This window comes from Anser anser (genome assembly GCF_964211835.1).
Source record: "Anser anser genome assembly, chromosome: 1".
NCBI classification, from domain to species: Eukaryota; Metazoa; Chordata; class Aves; order Anseriformes; family Anatidae; genus Anser; species Anser anser.
In genome coordinates this window covers 21,928,099-21,942,822 of record NC_139720.1, presented here as the reverse complement: position 1 = coordinate 21,942,822, position 14,724 = coordinate 21,928,099, and the positions used below count along the sequence as shown (strand labels likewise).

General features: G+C 38.0%; 1 protein-coding gene across 2 annotated transcripts in view; it reads left to right on the top strand.

Annotated features, from left to right (window-relative positions):
* Positions 1 to 13,030, top strand: part of MAPK11 (mitogen-activated protein kinase 11) — a 33,482-nt gene extending 20,452 nt beyond the window's left edge. Inside the window, exons 7-12 of one of the 2 annotated variants that reach the window (XM_083821523.1) lie at positions 1,043 to 1,157; positions 1,277 to 1,348; positions 2,177 to 2,256; positions 6,341 to 6,419; positions 7,802 to 7,975; positions 11,499 to 13,030. In XM_083821523.1, the coding sequence (XP_083677649.1) occupies positions 1,043 to 1,157; positions 1,277 to 1,348; positions 2,177 to 2,256; positions 6,341 to 6,419; positions 7,802 to 7,975; positions 11,499 to 11,572 (594 nt within the window). In that variant the 3' untranslated portion in view covers positions 11,573 to 13,030. Of the gene's footprint in view, positions 1 to 1,042; positions 1,158 to 1,276; positions 1,349 to 2,176; positions 2,257 to 6,340; positions 6,420 to 6,916; positions 7,730 to 7,801; positions 7,976 to 11,498 lie in introns of those variants that run through there. The other variant, XM_083821524.1, reaches the window with a different exon arrangement.
* The last annotated feature ends 1,694 nt before the right edge of the window (positions 13,031 to 14,724 follow it).

The window sequence follows — 14,724 nt, the reverse complement described above, 5'->3', positions numbered from 1 at the left end:
AAATATGTTAATTTATTATTTATACCTTAGTATTTTTCTTTAGGCTTTTTATATCTTTAAATTGGATTATAACAGCAGAATTTTGAATGATACTTTTAAAATTTTCATGCTCCCCGTGAAAAGGATTTGCTGTCAGCTTAATAAATAGAACTGGATCTCATCATGGGAGGTTGTGACTGGTCTTAGTTCATATTTCTATTTGAAGAGATACTAAATAGCTCAGATGACTGCCTTAAGCTTAAGCTCAAACGGTACTGTTTCACAACCGTTTCTCTTAGAACTAGGAATACCTTTTTGCTCCATAATTAGTGGTGCACAGACTAATCAAAAATTGGAAAGCAAAGAATTGAGCAGAAAAAAAAGTAATTGAAGTAACTTCCTGTCAGTGTAAACTTAGCAAGGGAGAGCATATGGAGGGTAACATTTTGCCTTCATGCCTGTGAGTAATATGTGTACCTAAACAGAGCTCCGTCGTTGTTTCAGTGGGGGAGTTCTACCGAAAACAGATGGTATGTGATTTAAATGTGCCTCGTTACGCAGGATATGTTTCCCTCCTCGTGCCATCAGAACGCTGCGTGATTTGGGTGAATGCTACCTGCATGCAACAATGCTAAAACAGACATGGGAGGGAAACAACAGAACTTCCGGGGGGTTGTGATTAGCCTGCATGGTCTTTAAATGTTATGGCTAGTGGCATTTGCTGTTGGCATTTTACACAAATGTTCCCAGATGACAATGGTTCATTTTTCTAGCAGCTTATTTTTATCAAATGAATGCTGGAGGAAATTTGAACTTGAGGCAAAATGCAAAGTTTTTCTTAGAGGACAAAGGGCCAGATTCATCACAATGGAAGTATCTTTATATAGACCCAGAGACTGCACACAGCAGGGAGAGCAGATGAGTTCATCCACAGTGTTGTGGTTTTACTTCACTGATAGTGAGGTGCTTGGACTGCTGGATAAACTCAGAAACAGCTAATGGAGAAAAGCAGCACCTATAACAAAAGTAACAAGGGGGTTATTTATTTATTTTTATTCTGTAGATTTTAGACTTCGGTTTAGCTCGACAAACTGACGATGAGATGACTGGATACGTTGCAACAAGATGGTACAGAGCTCCAGAAATTATGTTAAACTGGATGCACTACAATCAAACAGGTAAACTGTGAAGACTTTCATTTCCCTACAGCTGTATATAGTTATAGATTTAAACTTAGAGACAATTCTACTTAATGATCTCCTAGATTCATCATATACATCTTTCCAATTTTTGGCAGTTGACATCTGGTCTGTTGGATGCATCATGGCAGAACTATTGAAAGGGAAGGCGCTATTTCCAGGAAATGATTGTATCCTTAACACAAAGCATAAAATACAGCTATAGAAATGCTCTAGTTCTTCCTTTCTTCTAATAGCTCAAGAACTTCATTAGTCCCTGTTTTAACCACATTAAAACTACAGTCATTGTTCAGATGTTCAACTAGATGGTAGCTGTGCTTCAGGCTGTTCAAGTACCTGATAAGTGGTGTTTGGAAAAATCAGTACATCTAGTTTTCAAGAAACAAGATATTTTTCTGTTAAAAAATATTGTCTACAATTATATGATTGCGCCAACCTAAAAAGTTGTACAATAACCTTGATTCTCTAGGGAAAATGTAATATGCTTTACAGGTAGTATATGACAATGAAAATTGCACATTTGAAAGTTTTTAATCTTGAGAGTAATATAAAACAGATTTTTAAAGCTACCAAATGGGGATTTTCTTTTTACCAGCTCTCAGATTAGTAATCTAGCCCAATTTGGTATAACGTGCTGTTCTTCAGAAATCCTTCAGAACATTAAAACATAAAAGTGCAATTAAATCTGACTTTAAGAATATGTTCAATTGGGAGCTAGGACAAGCAAGCAATATTTTGTATGCAATGCTCTCACATACAGGTACACCTGACAGAGATTCGCATGGTGCAATAGAGACAATAAGAATCTGATACTCCAGGATTAGTTTTATGCAGGTATGAATTGATATCATTCAGTGAACTAAAATGGAATTGTCTTGCTTAATAGTTTTAAACGCCTTAACCACATAAATGAAAATTCATGAACTGTTTAAACCCAGAAAGATTGTGTTGTTGTTTAATTTTATTACGCTGCCTTTAGTTTTCCTGAAATAATGTAGATATTGATCAACTGAAGAGAATAATGGAGGTTGTGGGTACACCCAGTTCTGAGCTTCTGAAGAAGATATCATCAGAACATGTGAGTTTACAGCTTCGTTCATCTAACTAACTTTTTATCATTCCTTTGTCTAATTGGCATTGTACATCACTGGTTAAGTTACAGAGATATCTGATTTGGAAATGAGCAAACGCTTTAAGATGATCTCTCTTTTTTACTGCTAGAATGGCACCATTAAAAATGTTCTTTGCAGAGGTATCCAAATGCCTTGACTGTCAGCTGGATTAATTTTAATAACTGTTCTCATGCATTCAGTTTTTCAAAGGAGTTTTGCAGTTGAACCTGATGATCTTTTATTTTTCTGCTGTACTTATAAGAAAAAAAAAATCAAACTGATGTTCAGCTCTATTATGTCTCCAGTGATAACTCCAATGTCTTACAGCTGCATTGTAAGAAATTAGATGTGGTGTTGATTGACAAAGACAGGTAATGGGCACAGTGTAAAAATTCAGATAAACAACACAGAAACCTCCTGAGCTGAAGCTGTTTTCTTAAATGTTCTCTATATAGACCTCAGTCTACTACTGATGACTACTTTTCAGCTCATGTGTATATTGATGGGTTTTCTTTGAACTTCATGAAGATCATCTTAGTTGTTTAAGTAAGCAGACAGAGAAGGTGAGCCAGACCAACGCTGTATTTCTTGAAGGTCCAAGCGTAATGAAACCTCATCAGCACTGGCCAATACACAGCCCTAGAATTTGTGAGTACTGAGCACTTGAGAATGGCTGGGGCAGGAAGAGGATCAGTCCTTGTGCCAGAGGATTAGATCAGCTGGCAAGTCTTTAACTGTGCTGTTCTAAGCATAGGTGCTTATATAGCCTTTATATGTTATTAAGATTCTATGACTTCTGCAATAATGCATGCAGAATAGTGTATACAAATGTGTGATTTGCCCACAAGCAGTCAGTTTGTGAGATTTTTGATTATGAGATTAAACACCTTAAAAACTTACTGGAGATGGTATCTGGTTTTGTCTTTGATTTCTTGTCTAGACCTTAGGGATCCATAGGGATTCTGAAACTGTTACACTGGGGCTAATTATACCTTTAGAGTATATAGAGATCACAAAAGCGAAGTTAATGAAAGGGAGTGCTGCTAGGTCACCTCCAGGCTGTTGCTACCTATTTAGAGAAGCAGTGTCAAAAAGATTCATACCTTGCTTGGAAGTACTTGTCTCGTGTATGGGAGTGTCTGTTCCGTTCCTTCAGTCTCATTCTTCTTTACCTTGTAGTTTGTCTTTATAGTTCAGATATTACTTAATGCTGCATGTAGTCCTGGACAATTTTGTTCTATTCCTTTAACAGCAAGACTAGAGGTTTTCTGAAATGTTAAGCCTTGAGATATTTTCAGTTATCAATAGAAGACTAAAGAAATGGGAACTGAAAAATCAACTTCATGGGATGTTTTAGCACAAGTTACTGAGCTGTTTTGTTAGTTTTTCATGTTAATATGGGTTTAAGATGATCACAGTTCGTTATTTTCAGATAAATTTAAACACCTAGATTCTATTAGTTCCGTTTCTGTGGCGAGTATATAGGCACAGTTGCCAGGTTGGTAAGTATACTTTAGCAAGTCTGTGTTGTTTTCAAAGAACTTCTGGACAAGCGTGGAGTTAATTTCGACCATGTCTTGTTCAGTCAGGGTTGGATTAGTGATGTTAATTGATGTCAGCACAGAAAAAACGAATCTGAAAATTCACAGATGTTTGTCATAAGATAAATTTGCTTCTTATTTCTACCTAGTCTGTACCTTCCATGCAAGAATGTGTGAAAGCTCTCTTTTGCTCTGCTGTTTGTACATATATAGAAACTAGTGCCTGAGAAACTGACTTTGTAGCATGCGTCTGCTACCTTTATGAACTTCAGGGACATAAAACAGGTGGAGTGAATCTTGTGTTTGACTAGTCTTTAAACATCATTCTCTACATGACTGGCTACAGATACTAAGAAAAAAAAAATCATCCTTGTAGAAAGCCTTGTCGTCAGCCCCTGTAGTAAAAAGGGAAAATGCTAATATAGGTTTAACATGTTGGAGACACAAAGCATGAAGTTTTACTCCCATTAGGACAGGAGCCTTATCAAGATTCTGAAATATGTCACTAATAGTAGTCTACAATTGTATTAGAATATGCTTATATCTTCTGAAAAGCAGGAAAAATAAATAGATCTGCCTTGTTAAATTAGAAAAATTTAAAAACTGAATGTGCTATGTAACAATTTAAAATATCTTTATATCTTTTCATAGTAGCTGCAGAAATTAAGATGATTGCAGAGACAGCTGTGTGGGGAACAGGATCTGTTTCCTAAATGTGGCTATAGATTGCACAGATTATGTGTCAGAGTAACCTCATAACATTCAGAAAGGAGAAGCGCAAAGCCCTGCACCTGGGGAGGAACAACCCCAGGCACCAGGACATGCTGGGGGCCACCCAGCTGGAAAGCAGCTCTGCAGAAAAGGACCTGGGTGGGGGTCCTGGTGGACACCAAGTTTGAACACGGGCCAGCAAAGTGCCTTTGGCACAAAGGAGGCTAATGGTATCCTGGGCTGCATTAGGCACAGTATTGCCTGCAGGTCAAGAGACATGATCCTTCCCCTCTACTCAGCTCTGATGAGGCCACACCTGGAGTACTGTGCCCCTCAGTATGAGAGAGACCTGGACATACTGGCGAGAGTCCAACAAAGGGCCATGAAGATGATGAAGGAGCTGGAGCACCTCTCCTATAAGGAAAGACTGAGAGAGCTGGGGCTGTTCAGCCTGGAGAAGAGGAGGCTCAAGGGGGATCTCATCAATGTGTATAAATACTTGCAGGGAGGGAGCAAAGAGGACAGAGACAGGCTCTTTTCATTGGTGCCCAGGGACAGGATAAGAGGCAGTGGGCACAAACTGGAACGCGGGAGGTTCCCTCTGAACATCAGGAAACATTTCTGTGCTGTGTGGGTGACTGAGCACTGGCAGAGGCTGCCCATAGAGGCTGTGGAGTCTGCCTCGGTGGAGATATTCAGAAGCCACTTGGACGTGGTCCTGAGCAACCTGCTGTAGGTGGCCCTGCTTGAGCAAGGGTGGTAGGATCAGGTGACCTCCAGAGGTCCCTTTCAACCTCAACCTGTGGTTCTGTGAGTACATTATAGTAGCTTCATAATGGACTGAGCTGAATGCTGAAGATACTTCTACACTTCTCGATCTGGGATCTAACTTAAAGCTCAGTGAAAATAGATGTATTTACTTTGCTGTCTTCAATAGGCCAAGGATGTTTAGTAAGCCTCCTGCAGGTAGTCTCTTTCTAGCAGACTTGCTAAATGTGCAGGGATGCTGTCCCTGTTACACAAACATGTTTTAAAAAGACTAAGGTTTGTTCAAAGACCACCTGTTTTTGTTTGTGTTTCCTTGGTAGGGGTCTTTTTGGTTGGTTGGTTTGGTTTTACTGATTTGGGGACAGTCATTTGCCTCTTTAACTGTTCTGTTTTCAGAACTCCTATTTGTGTCTGTAGCCTTTAGGATCAGCATTCAACCTCTTCACTTACCGAGAAACATTTATTTATCTACCGCATCCCAGAAATGCTTTGCTTATGTAACGTCAGGCTTCACTCTAACATTTGTGGGTCAGACAGGAGCATAGGCCTTTCCTAGTGGAGTTCAGATGAGCCTTCCACAGCCGTGGAGACAAGGCAAGCTATAAACTCTGTTAACCATCTGAGGATCTGGGACTATCAGGCTTTGTTCATTGGTTAGTGAAACTACTGTTCAACAGAGGAGGGAGAGAAGGGAAGGAAGCAGATTGGATTATACCACTTTGCTGAGGGCAACTGAAAGATGATTTAGGTTGCAGTTTTTGGCTGAAAGCTACATGTGTTTCCTGGGGACACACAGCAATGAACCCTTATGAACAGGTGAGGACAGAAGTGCTAACGCATAAGCCTTACAGGAAGGTATACCTGTTTGAAACTCTCTGGCCTAGTAAGTATACACACGAGTAACTGGTTAGAAGGTTTCCCATGTATAAGAAGTATAATGAGTGTTACTTCTGATTTTTTAGAGTTGGTATTGTTATTCTTGGGCAAAATTTAACCTCTTTGTATGGTATGTATCTTGATTTATTCTTAGGCAAGAAAATATATCGAATCTCTTCCACATATGCCTCAACAGGACTTGAAAGCAGTATTTCGTGGTGCCAACCCATTAGGTAAGAAAGACAGACTGATACAGTTTAAATCTTTCACTAACATATGAACTCAAGTCTACGTTTGTTATGTGATCCGATAGAATAATGATCAGCACTGTGAGAAAAACATTGTTTAACCTTTTGTCCTGCGACTGTTTTCCCTTCATGAAGCCTGTGTATTTTTTTTATTTTTTTATTTTTTGGTGGAGATTACAGGAACCTCCTAGTGGAAAAGTCTGTGGATGAAAACAGTCTGTGGATGAAAAGCAAAAGCGGGCTATATATAGCAGGAATAAATAAAAAAATGTCACAGGGTCTAGGCTAGAGGCGTCACTTCTGGCTCAGGAAGGCCATGAGCTGTAAACTGCTGGCAAGGAGTAGAATATACCAGGAAATATAGCTGTTTGAATGCCTTTTTTGTGTGTTGTTTCTTATGAATTTATTAGCCACTGTTGGACACAGGATGTTAGGCTAGACAGACCATTGGTCTGATCCTGCACTATTGTTTTTATGTCTAGCCAATTGGATCTGTCTTTGCAAAAGAGATCTTTCTATGAACCAGTTCTTGTGACAAGACAAAGAAGATGCTTGAGCCACTTGAGTTATCTTACTACAGTGCCTGTTCTGTTCCATCAAGTGTACATTAAAACATTGTATGGAGGGAAGTATTTTGAGTTAAGGTATATTGAATTCTTTCTGTTTATTAAAAGACAATTTCATTTTTACAAATACAAGTAGTTGTGAATGTTTTCTTATCACAAATGGATTTTATTTGCATGAGGTCCATGAGTACATGTTACGTACTAATATCATAAAGGCCAATTGATGACAATCCTTATATGAAAGCACTAAAAATATTTTTTATATATCTTAAATACGATAAACTTTCAGTGTAAAACCAAATTCAGAGTTACAGACCTCTCTTATATCTAATAGTCTGCAACTGTTGACCTTAAACCTATTTACTTGATGCAAAGCTTTGGAGTATTCATCTGATGATTTCATTGGTGCAGCTAATTGAAAGCGTAGTCGTACATTCACCATTTTACGTTACTTGAGCTGGCACTGATCAGGTTAAGCACCTGCTGCACAACGCAGGATATTTAAGCACACAAAGGTGTTTTCAAGATCAAAGCCTTGGATGTCTGAAGAGGTGAATCAGATTTCAAATAGGATACAGTGAACCGATGTGCATACCACAAACAAACCGGAAGCTTCTTTCATCTACGAAAGTTCTACTCACAGTATAAAATTTTCAAAACTTGTTTGTTATATTGTCTGCTTTTTTTTCCAGTAATGTTAAATGATTTTAAGGTGAGACTAGAATTTGTGCAAACAGTTGCCTTATCTTTTACTTATAGACAGTCTCATGACTTTAATCTGAGTTTCTCTTTTTCCCTTAGCTGTAGACCTTCTTGAGAAGATGCTTATATTAGACAGCGATAAAAGAATCACTGCCTCAGAAGCACTTGCACATCCATACTTTGTACAGTATCATGATCCAGACGATGAACCCGAGGCTGAGCTGTATGATGAGTCAATAGAGAATAAAGAGCGAACCATAGATGAATGGAAAGGTAACAGGGAACTACACAAAGGAGTTAATATGTACAGCAGAACAAATCCTTACTTAAGTGACAGTTTTGCTCTGTTTCTAACCAGAGCAATTTGAACTCTTAAACCTCAGGAATACAAAATAAGTCCACATGTGTGTTTGTGGGAGATGAGGTAGAAGAAGTTGTGGTTTCTCTCAGTATTTTGCTCCCTTCCCCCAGTGCTCCTCTATCAACTCCTCACTACCTTTTTTGTGGCAAGTTTAATGGTATCTAAAAGCTGATGGTAGTTACCATGTAATGACTCATTCTATCTGGCTTTTAATTTTCTAGGCCAGATCCTCAGCTGAAGTAAGAGTCCTAGGGCAACTGACAGTATTTGGGATTTTGGCCTAGCTTTCTTCAGCACCAGAAATGAAAATTGTCCACACACTCGTATTTCACTAATCATTTGCCAACTCGTTAAGAATAGTTAAACCGTGCTCTTGGTCTTGTTTGAGATGAGAGGTGATGATTTTACTTTGGAGTGGCACCCCAATACCCATCCTTGGGAAATAATGCAACGACCTTTTTTTATTAGTTAATTCCATGCTTGCATCATAATTATATTGCACTATAGTGTCACGGAAACAACATGGCTAAACACTAAGTTTGCAAGTATACTTGAAAGTACAGTCCAATTTCATCATTGTCTAATGAGGACATTATGCTAAAATATCCTTACTAGACATTATAAATTAAATGAGTAATGTTCTGGAAAACTAATTATTCCTGTTTATTAATAAAGACCTTTCCTTGGCTTAAGATAAAATAAGTATACAATCGCAGAATCATAGAATCATTAAGGTTGGAAAAGACCTCCAAGAACATCTGGTCCAACCTACTACCAATGTCACCCACCAAACTGTCCCTAAGTACCACATCCAACCTTTCCTTAAACACCTCCAGGGACGGTGATGCCACCACCTCCCTGGGCACCCCGTTCCAATGCCTGACTGCTCTTTCTGAGAAGAAATTTCTCTTAGGAGAAATTTAAATATTCTCTAAAATACATGTTCTTCTGTTTCTGTGTGTATATTCTGTAACTTTTACTCCACAAAGGTTTGATAAAAATATATTACCACAGTGAGAAGGTCTATGGTGACAATTACTGACCTCCTGTACCTTCCTCATGCCCTTCCACTGGCTTTCTACACCTGTGCCACATTTTATCCTGAGCATTGTGGAGGAGACTAGCAGACTACTACTGCAAATACACCTTAATGAAAGACAGGAAATGGGTCATGGGTGTCTCTACAATAAAACAGCCTCCCAGAACCCTGTAAAGTGTTTTCTAGAATTCTACTGGGTCTGTACAAACAAGGCACCGATTACTCTTTACGTGTGCTCTTCTCTTCAGGATCTGGCAGCATATGACACCTCACATATATCTTGTTTATGACGAGGCATGTTCGATTTGCTTTTGTGCTTACCAGTGGACGATTTGTTTTCTGCTACTTTTTCAGTTGACTGAGTCTTTAACAGGAAAGTTTAACAATTTCCGATTCATAAAGACGATTTCTGTTTGTGATGAAACTCTGCTAAAATTATTTCAGGAACAATCTTAGCTTAACACTTTCTTAACTGAAGTGATGAACTGGAGGTGAGTTATCTCGGAAGGGCAGTGTATCCTGCTGCAGTATCATAGTTTTCTATATCATTGTCCTTTTTGGAACGACAGGTGAAATTCCTTCTTTATACAGGACAAAACCAGGCCTGAAACAAAAATCTAAAAACTGTGCTCATGCATGTAGGACACGCAGCTCTTCCTCCTGGCCATATTTTTAGCTTGGGAAAGTAACTCTTATTTTCAAGTACAATATGTGCCACATTTAAGTAAGATGACATTAAAGGTCACAATTTGCATAAAATGTTTGTATTGTTAATGAAATATTGACCCATTTTCTGAAGACATCAGTGGCATATTTCTCCTCTTCTGTTCAAATTAAAAGTGGTGCTTGATCCCAAGAGGCACTGAGCAGCCAAAGTAAAATGAGATTTCAGGCACTTTGTCTCACACATTAGGCACTTTAGAGTTTCCTTGACCTCCATTGCACACTGCTGAGGTTTGCAGCCTAAGCTCATACATTTTTTGACACGTTTAATCAGTTAGATAATATTTCAAGTTGCAGAGGCCAAGAGAATGCCATTCAGAGTTGAATTCTCTGCACTATCTCTCCTTAGCTGCTGGTTCCAGTTCCACATCTCTCAGCATAACATCTGTGCTGTTAGCTAACTAGGTGGCACGAGAAAGAGTAAAGAGCTTCATGAACATACAGTACACAGCCACCAGGAATAATTTATATTACAGTCCTGGGCATCTGATTTGTGGGGGCACAGGCTTACTCAGAGTTCAGCCAAGACTGCTCTAACATACCTGGCTGCCTGTGACTAGATGCTATTTTAATAGCTGCAGATCAATCACTGAGTCACCTAACAAATCCTTCAGCCTCAGGGATCCATACATGGAATTTCTTACAGGGAAATTCTTCAATTGTTAGTGAAGCTGGCACACAGGTCATTGTACACCATGCTACAGCATAACACCAAAGTTACACCAAAGTGTAATCAAGACCCAGCCCTAAGATTTGTACATACTTCTTAGAGCAGAGCTAGGTCCACTTTTATGTTTGTTAGCTGTCTCTGACAGATCTTTTTAATAAAAGAGCTAATAAACACAAGTTTGATATGATTTAAAGATCAGCGTTCGAAAAACAGATCCTGAAGTAATGCATTGTTGGCCATTTATTTACGTGTGGACAAGGTTTGGTCCTTAAAATACACTATCTAACTTGAGAAAATACATAGGAGGAATCCGCTGACAGCGTATCCCATTGCTGTGCAAGGTGCAAAACACAAAGTGACTGTCAGCGTGAAAAGACAGAGGGCTCTTCCTGAAGCAGGGTAAAATAGCAGTGACTCCATTATTTCTAGTTAAGCTTTTCTTGAAGAAAATAGAACTGCTACGTGCTTGTAAGACAAAAGAACATTTTGTCAGAGGGCCTTAAAATTAAGCTAGTTACGATAAAATACAAAAAAACAAACACCAAACCACGTAGATACAAGGCATTAGTACAGAATTGCACATGATTTATGTAGAAGGCAATTGACTGAGCGATGATAAAGAACATTCTTTGCAGTTAAAAGTGCACATTTTAAAACCTGCTTGGGTGCTTTTAAAGATGCCACTTTACATTACATTTTATCTTCTATTACGTCATTTTGGCAGGTCATCTGACAGCATAATTGATGTTTCCATTTCAGGCCGATGTGTTTTAGTAATTATGTGAAGGGGACAGGCATGTTTTACAATAATAGCGAGTCTAATTTATAATCTGAAGTTAACAGAAAGATTCTTAGCGAATTCAGTCTGGGTTTGGATCTAGAATCTAATAAGGCTGGAAATACAAACTACAAGTCACGTGCATGTATTTAACAGTTTTGTCTGGAATATTTTTCTTTTAAAGAGAATAATAATACTTTTCTCTCTCTCACCCCCTCCCTACAGAACTTACCTATGAAGAAGTGATTAGCTTTAAACCACCTGACCTAAAAATGGATAGCCTGGAAATAGAACAGTAAATACAGGCAGCTGTGTTTTGCCTTGCTGCACTATGAAGACTGTTAAAATATAACCATACAATTTAACCTGTGTTCAAACGTAGATTTTACTATCCAAAGATGTTGGAGAAGATGTGGAAAAGCAGATGCATTATACAGAAGCCAGATGTTGTCTGTTTTGGGGTTTTCTTGCCTTGTAATATGAATGTATTCCCAGTTCGTAAAGGGTGATAAAGAACTGCTTCGTTCTGACAAAATTATGCACTGAGTTCTGTTCAACTGTGTTTTCTGCATGTTTCATCTTATCAGTTGTATTGCCAAAATGAAGGTGACATTTTAAATTAATTTTAAAATTGTACATTTAACGCATGAATGTATACAAACATAAACATAGAATTCCATACAAGCAATCCATTTTTTTCTGGCATTAGCCTGACTTTATCTGTCCATTTTCATTTTATTTATAGTTAGTGCCTTTATGAAGAGAGGACGTGGTAGTGAGATAGACAGAATATGCATACGTAGTCATATCTGTGGTGGTCTTACAAAATTACTGGATGTCTCTCAAACAATCTAACACCAGTTCAAAGTCAGTAAAAAATAAATCCCTGTCTCCTGTTGCCATTAAAGTGTCTGTCCTCATTCTTTTCCCTATACATATTTTTATTCTGCACAATACCACTCTGTGAGACCATTTTAATTCTTGCTGGTACCCCTAAGCATGCTGTTGGTGGAGAGCTGGTGAACTTGCACAAGTTTCCAGGAGGGTGCCCTGAAGGCACCCCAGGATGTTTCTAGTTTTCTGCAAACTTCAGCAAAAGCTGTCACAGATCACAGTGCAAGGATACTCAGTCAAGTTCACAACTTTGAACTCGATATTATTCATTATCTTATTTCCCTTCATTTAGTCCTTGAGAAAATAGTCTAAAAATTCCCACTGGAAAACAAAACAAAACAAGATTTAAGAATAGTTTGCAGATTTGTGAAACACAAAATATCCATCTTGACAGATTTTCTTTCTGAGCAAAATTTTAAAGGCTTTCCAGCTCTGAAAAGCTGGAAAATTAAATCTTAATTAATAAATTGCAGGATAGACCACATACCAAGTTGTATTAAAGAATTTAATTTATTACATCAGTTCCCCATTGAAAGCATAATACTACAACAGGAATATCCTTTGGCATGAGGCGTCTTGTGGTTTCATTGCTGTGTCTTTCTCACAAAGTAGTGAATCATGGTTGCACAAACTAGTCAACGTTGTTCATTTTTGTGTCTTGTTCTCACTGTCAATGTCTCATTTTGTAGGTGGCTTTTTGTATTATTTACACTTTCTTCAACTTTTGTCATTTAGATCCAGTTGTACAGCTATTATATGACCTAATGAATTCTACTGCATTTATTTACCTTCCTCTGTATCTTTTCTATGTAAAAAAACAAAATCTTTTTCTTAATAAACAGGTAAAAAAAAAATCAAGTCCAAGAACTTTTATTTTCCACAGACACTTGATGTGGTATTTCTTGTCTTCTTGAAAAGTAGAACTAATCGTTCCATCTAAAACATTAGTTCCTCGTGTGTGGTCTAACTGGTGGACTTTTGTTGATAATGTTTGCAGTTACCTAATACTTACCTTCAGTAGAATGCAGCTGTTTGGATTCAATGTTCTTCAAGGCTTATTAACCTGAAAGTAAATGCTTGTATGGATTTATTGGGAGTCCTTTGAATCTGGCGGTCATTACATCAACGTCCTTCGAAGCTGGATGAAGCCTGTAATGGTCATTCAGCGATTGTCTGAATTTCATGCTAAATAGGTGAAAAGATTATAAATCCTTAAACGATTTGTCTGACTATGCACTGAAAAATAATCCCTCAGACATGTCTTAAGTATATATTTTTTTAATTTGCTTGTTTACGACTTAACAGAAAAATAGTTCGGTGCTTTATTTTCTCTGAAATCTCATATTGAGCTTGCTAGCCTGATCTGCAGCTATTCTCCAGCTGAAATGGCAAGAATGAAATAAAGAAATTTCCTGAAAACCCTTCACATCAAATGATAATGAGTTTAGTGTGGGATTTGTCCCATCATTTGTTTAATCTGGTTTCCTGGCTACGGGGGTGGCCATCACCAAATGTTTCAAAAGAATGTGTAAAACTCCATGGTAGGCACATAGCAGACAATCTCTGCTTGACATATCTCTACTAGTTAAATAGAAAGACAAAGTTTTTTATCGCTTCCAAAATTTGTTCTCCTGGCAACTCTGAATCTTCTTTAAAATACCAAACAAAAAATGTATTTCAATTTCCATTCGCAGATGTAATTTCTTCTAGGAGATAAATTATGTAGGAAGAGCACAGTCATAGCCACGTGCAAACTAATCAGAGGTGACAGAGTGATGGATAACAGGAGCTCAGCTATTTTTAATGAAATACCATCATAACCCACAAATCATTTCTCATTTTAATGTTAAAAAAAATGGTAGTGAGAGAGATGTTTCTTTCCTTGATTTGCCAAATCAAGGCAATTTCTTAGACCTAAAAGCCACTAATTAATATATTTTTCCTAGAACAGGTAGCAGACTCCCTTGTGGAGATGCGGGAATGCAGTGTGGAAAGTTTATCAGTTCCCAACAGCAGGACGGGGTAATTGGAAAGCCAGTACCCCACTGAGACCACAACATGGACGGCTTAGTACTAATAATGCTTATCGTCTGAACACAGATGGGAAAAAAAAAATCATTTGTCAACCAAGAGAAACAGGCCAACAGAGGTAACTATTCAGGAGTGAGGTCTTTTCACGGCTGGTGAATGTGTAAGATCATTTAGAAGTAATTTGAAAGAGCAGAATAAATAATTATATAATTCGGGATTTTATTTCATTTTGGCTTTGTGTTGCTAAAATGTCTTTAACACAGGAATTGTTTACACAGCCCAAGTTTTATTTGCAAAACATTTTTACAGTAGAGCCTGCTAAACTGTATTTTTTGCAATTTCCTAACACCACTCGTTGTTATAATCGTGCTTTTGTATGTTCTTTATATATGGCACGTACATTTGCAGAGAGTGCCGTAGGCTGTAGCCCACAATAAATGATGGCACTTGCCATCCCTGCCCACCTGCAAAGCATAGAATTAATTCTCAGCAAAACACGGACAAACGACTCAGCTGTACCTCAGCT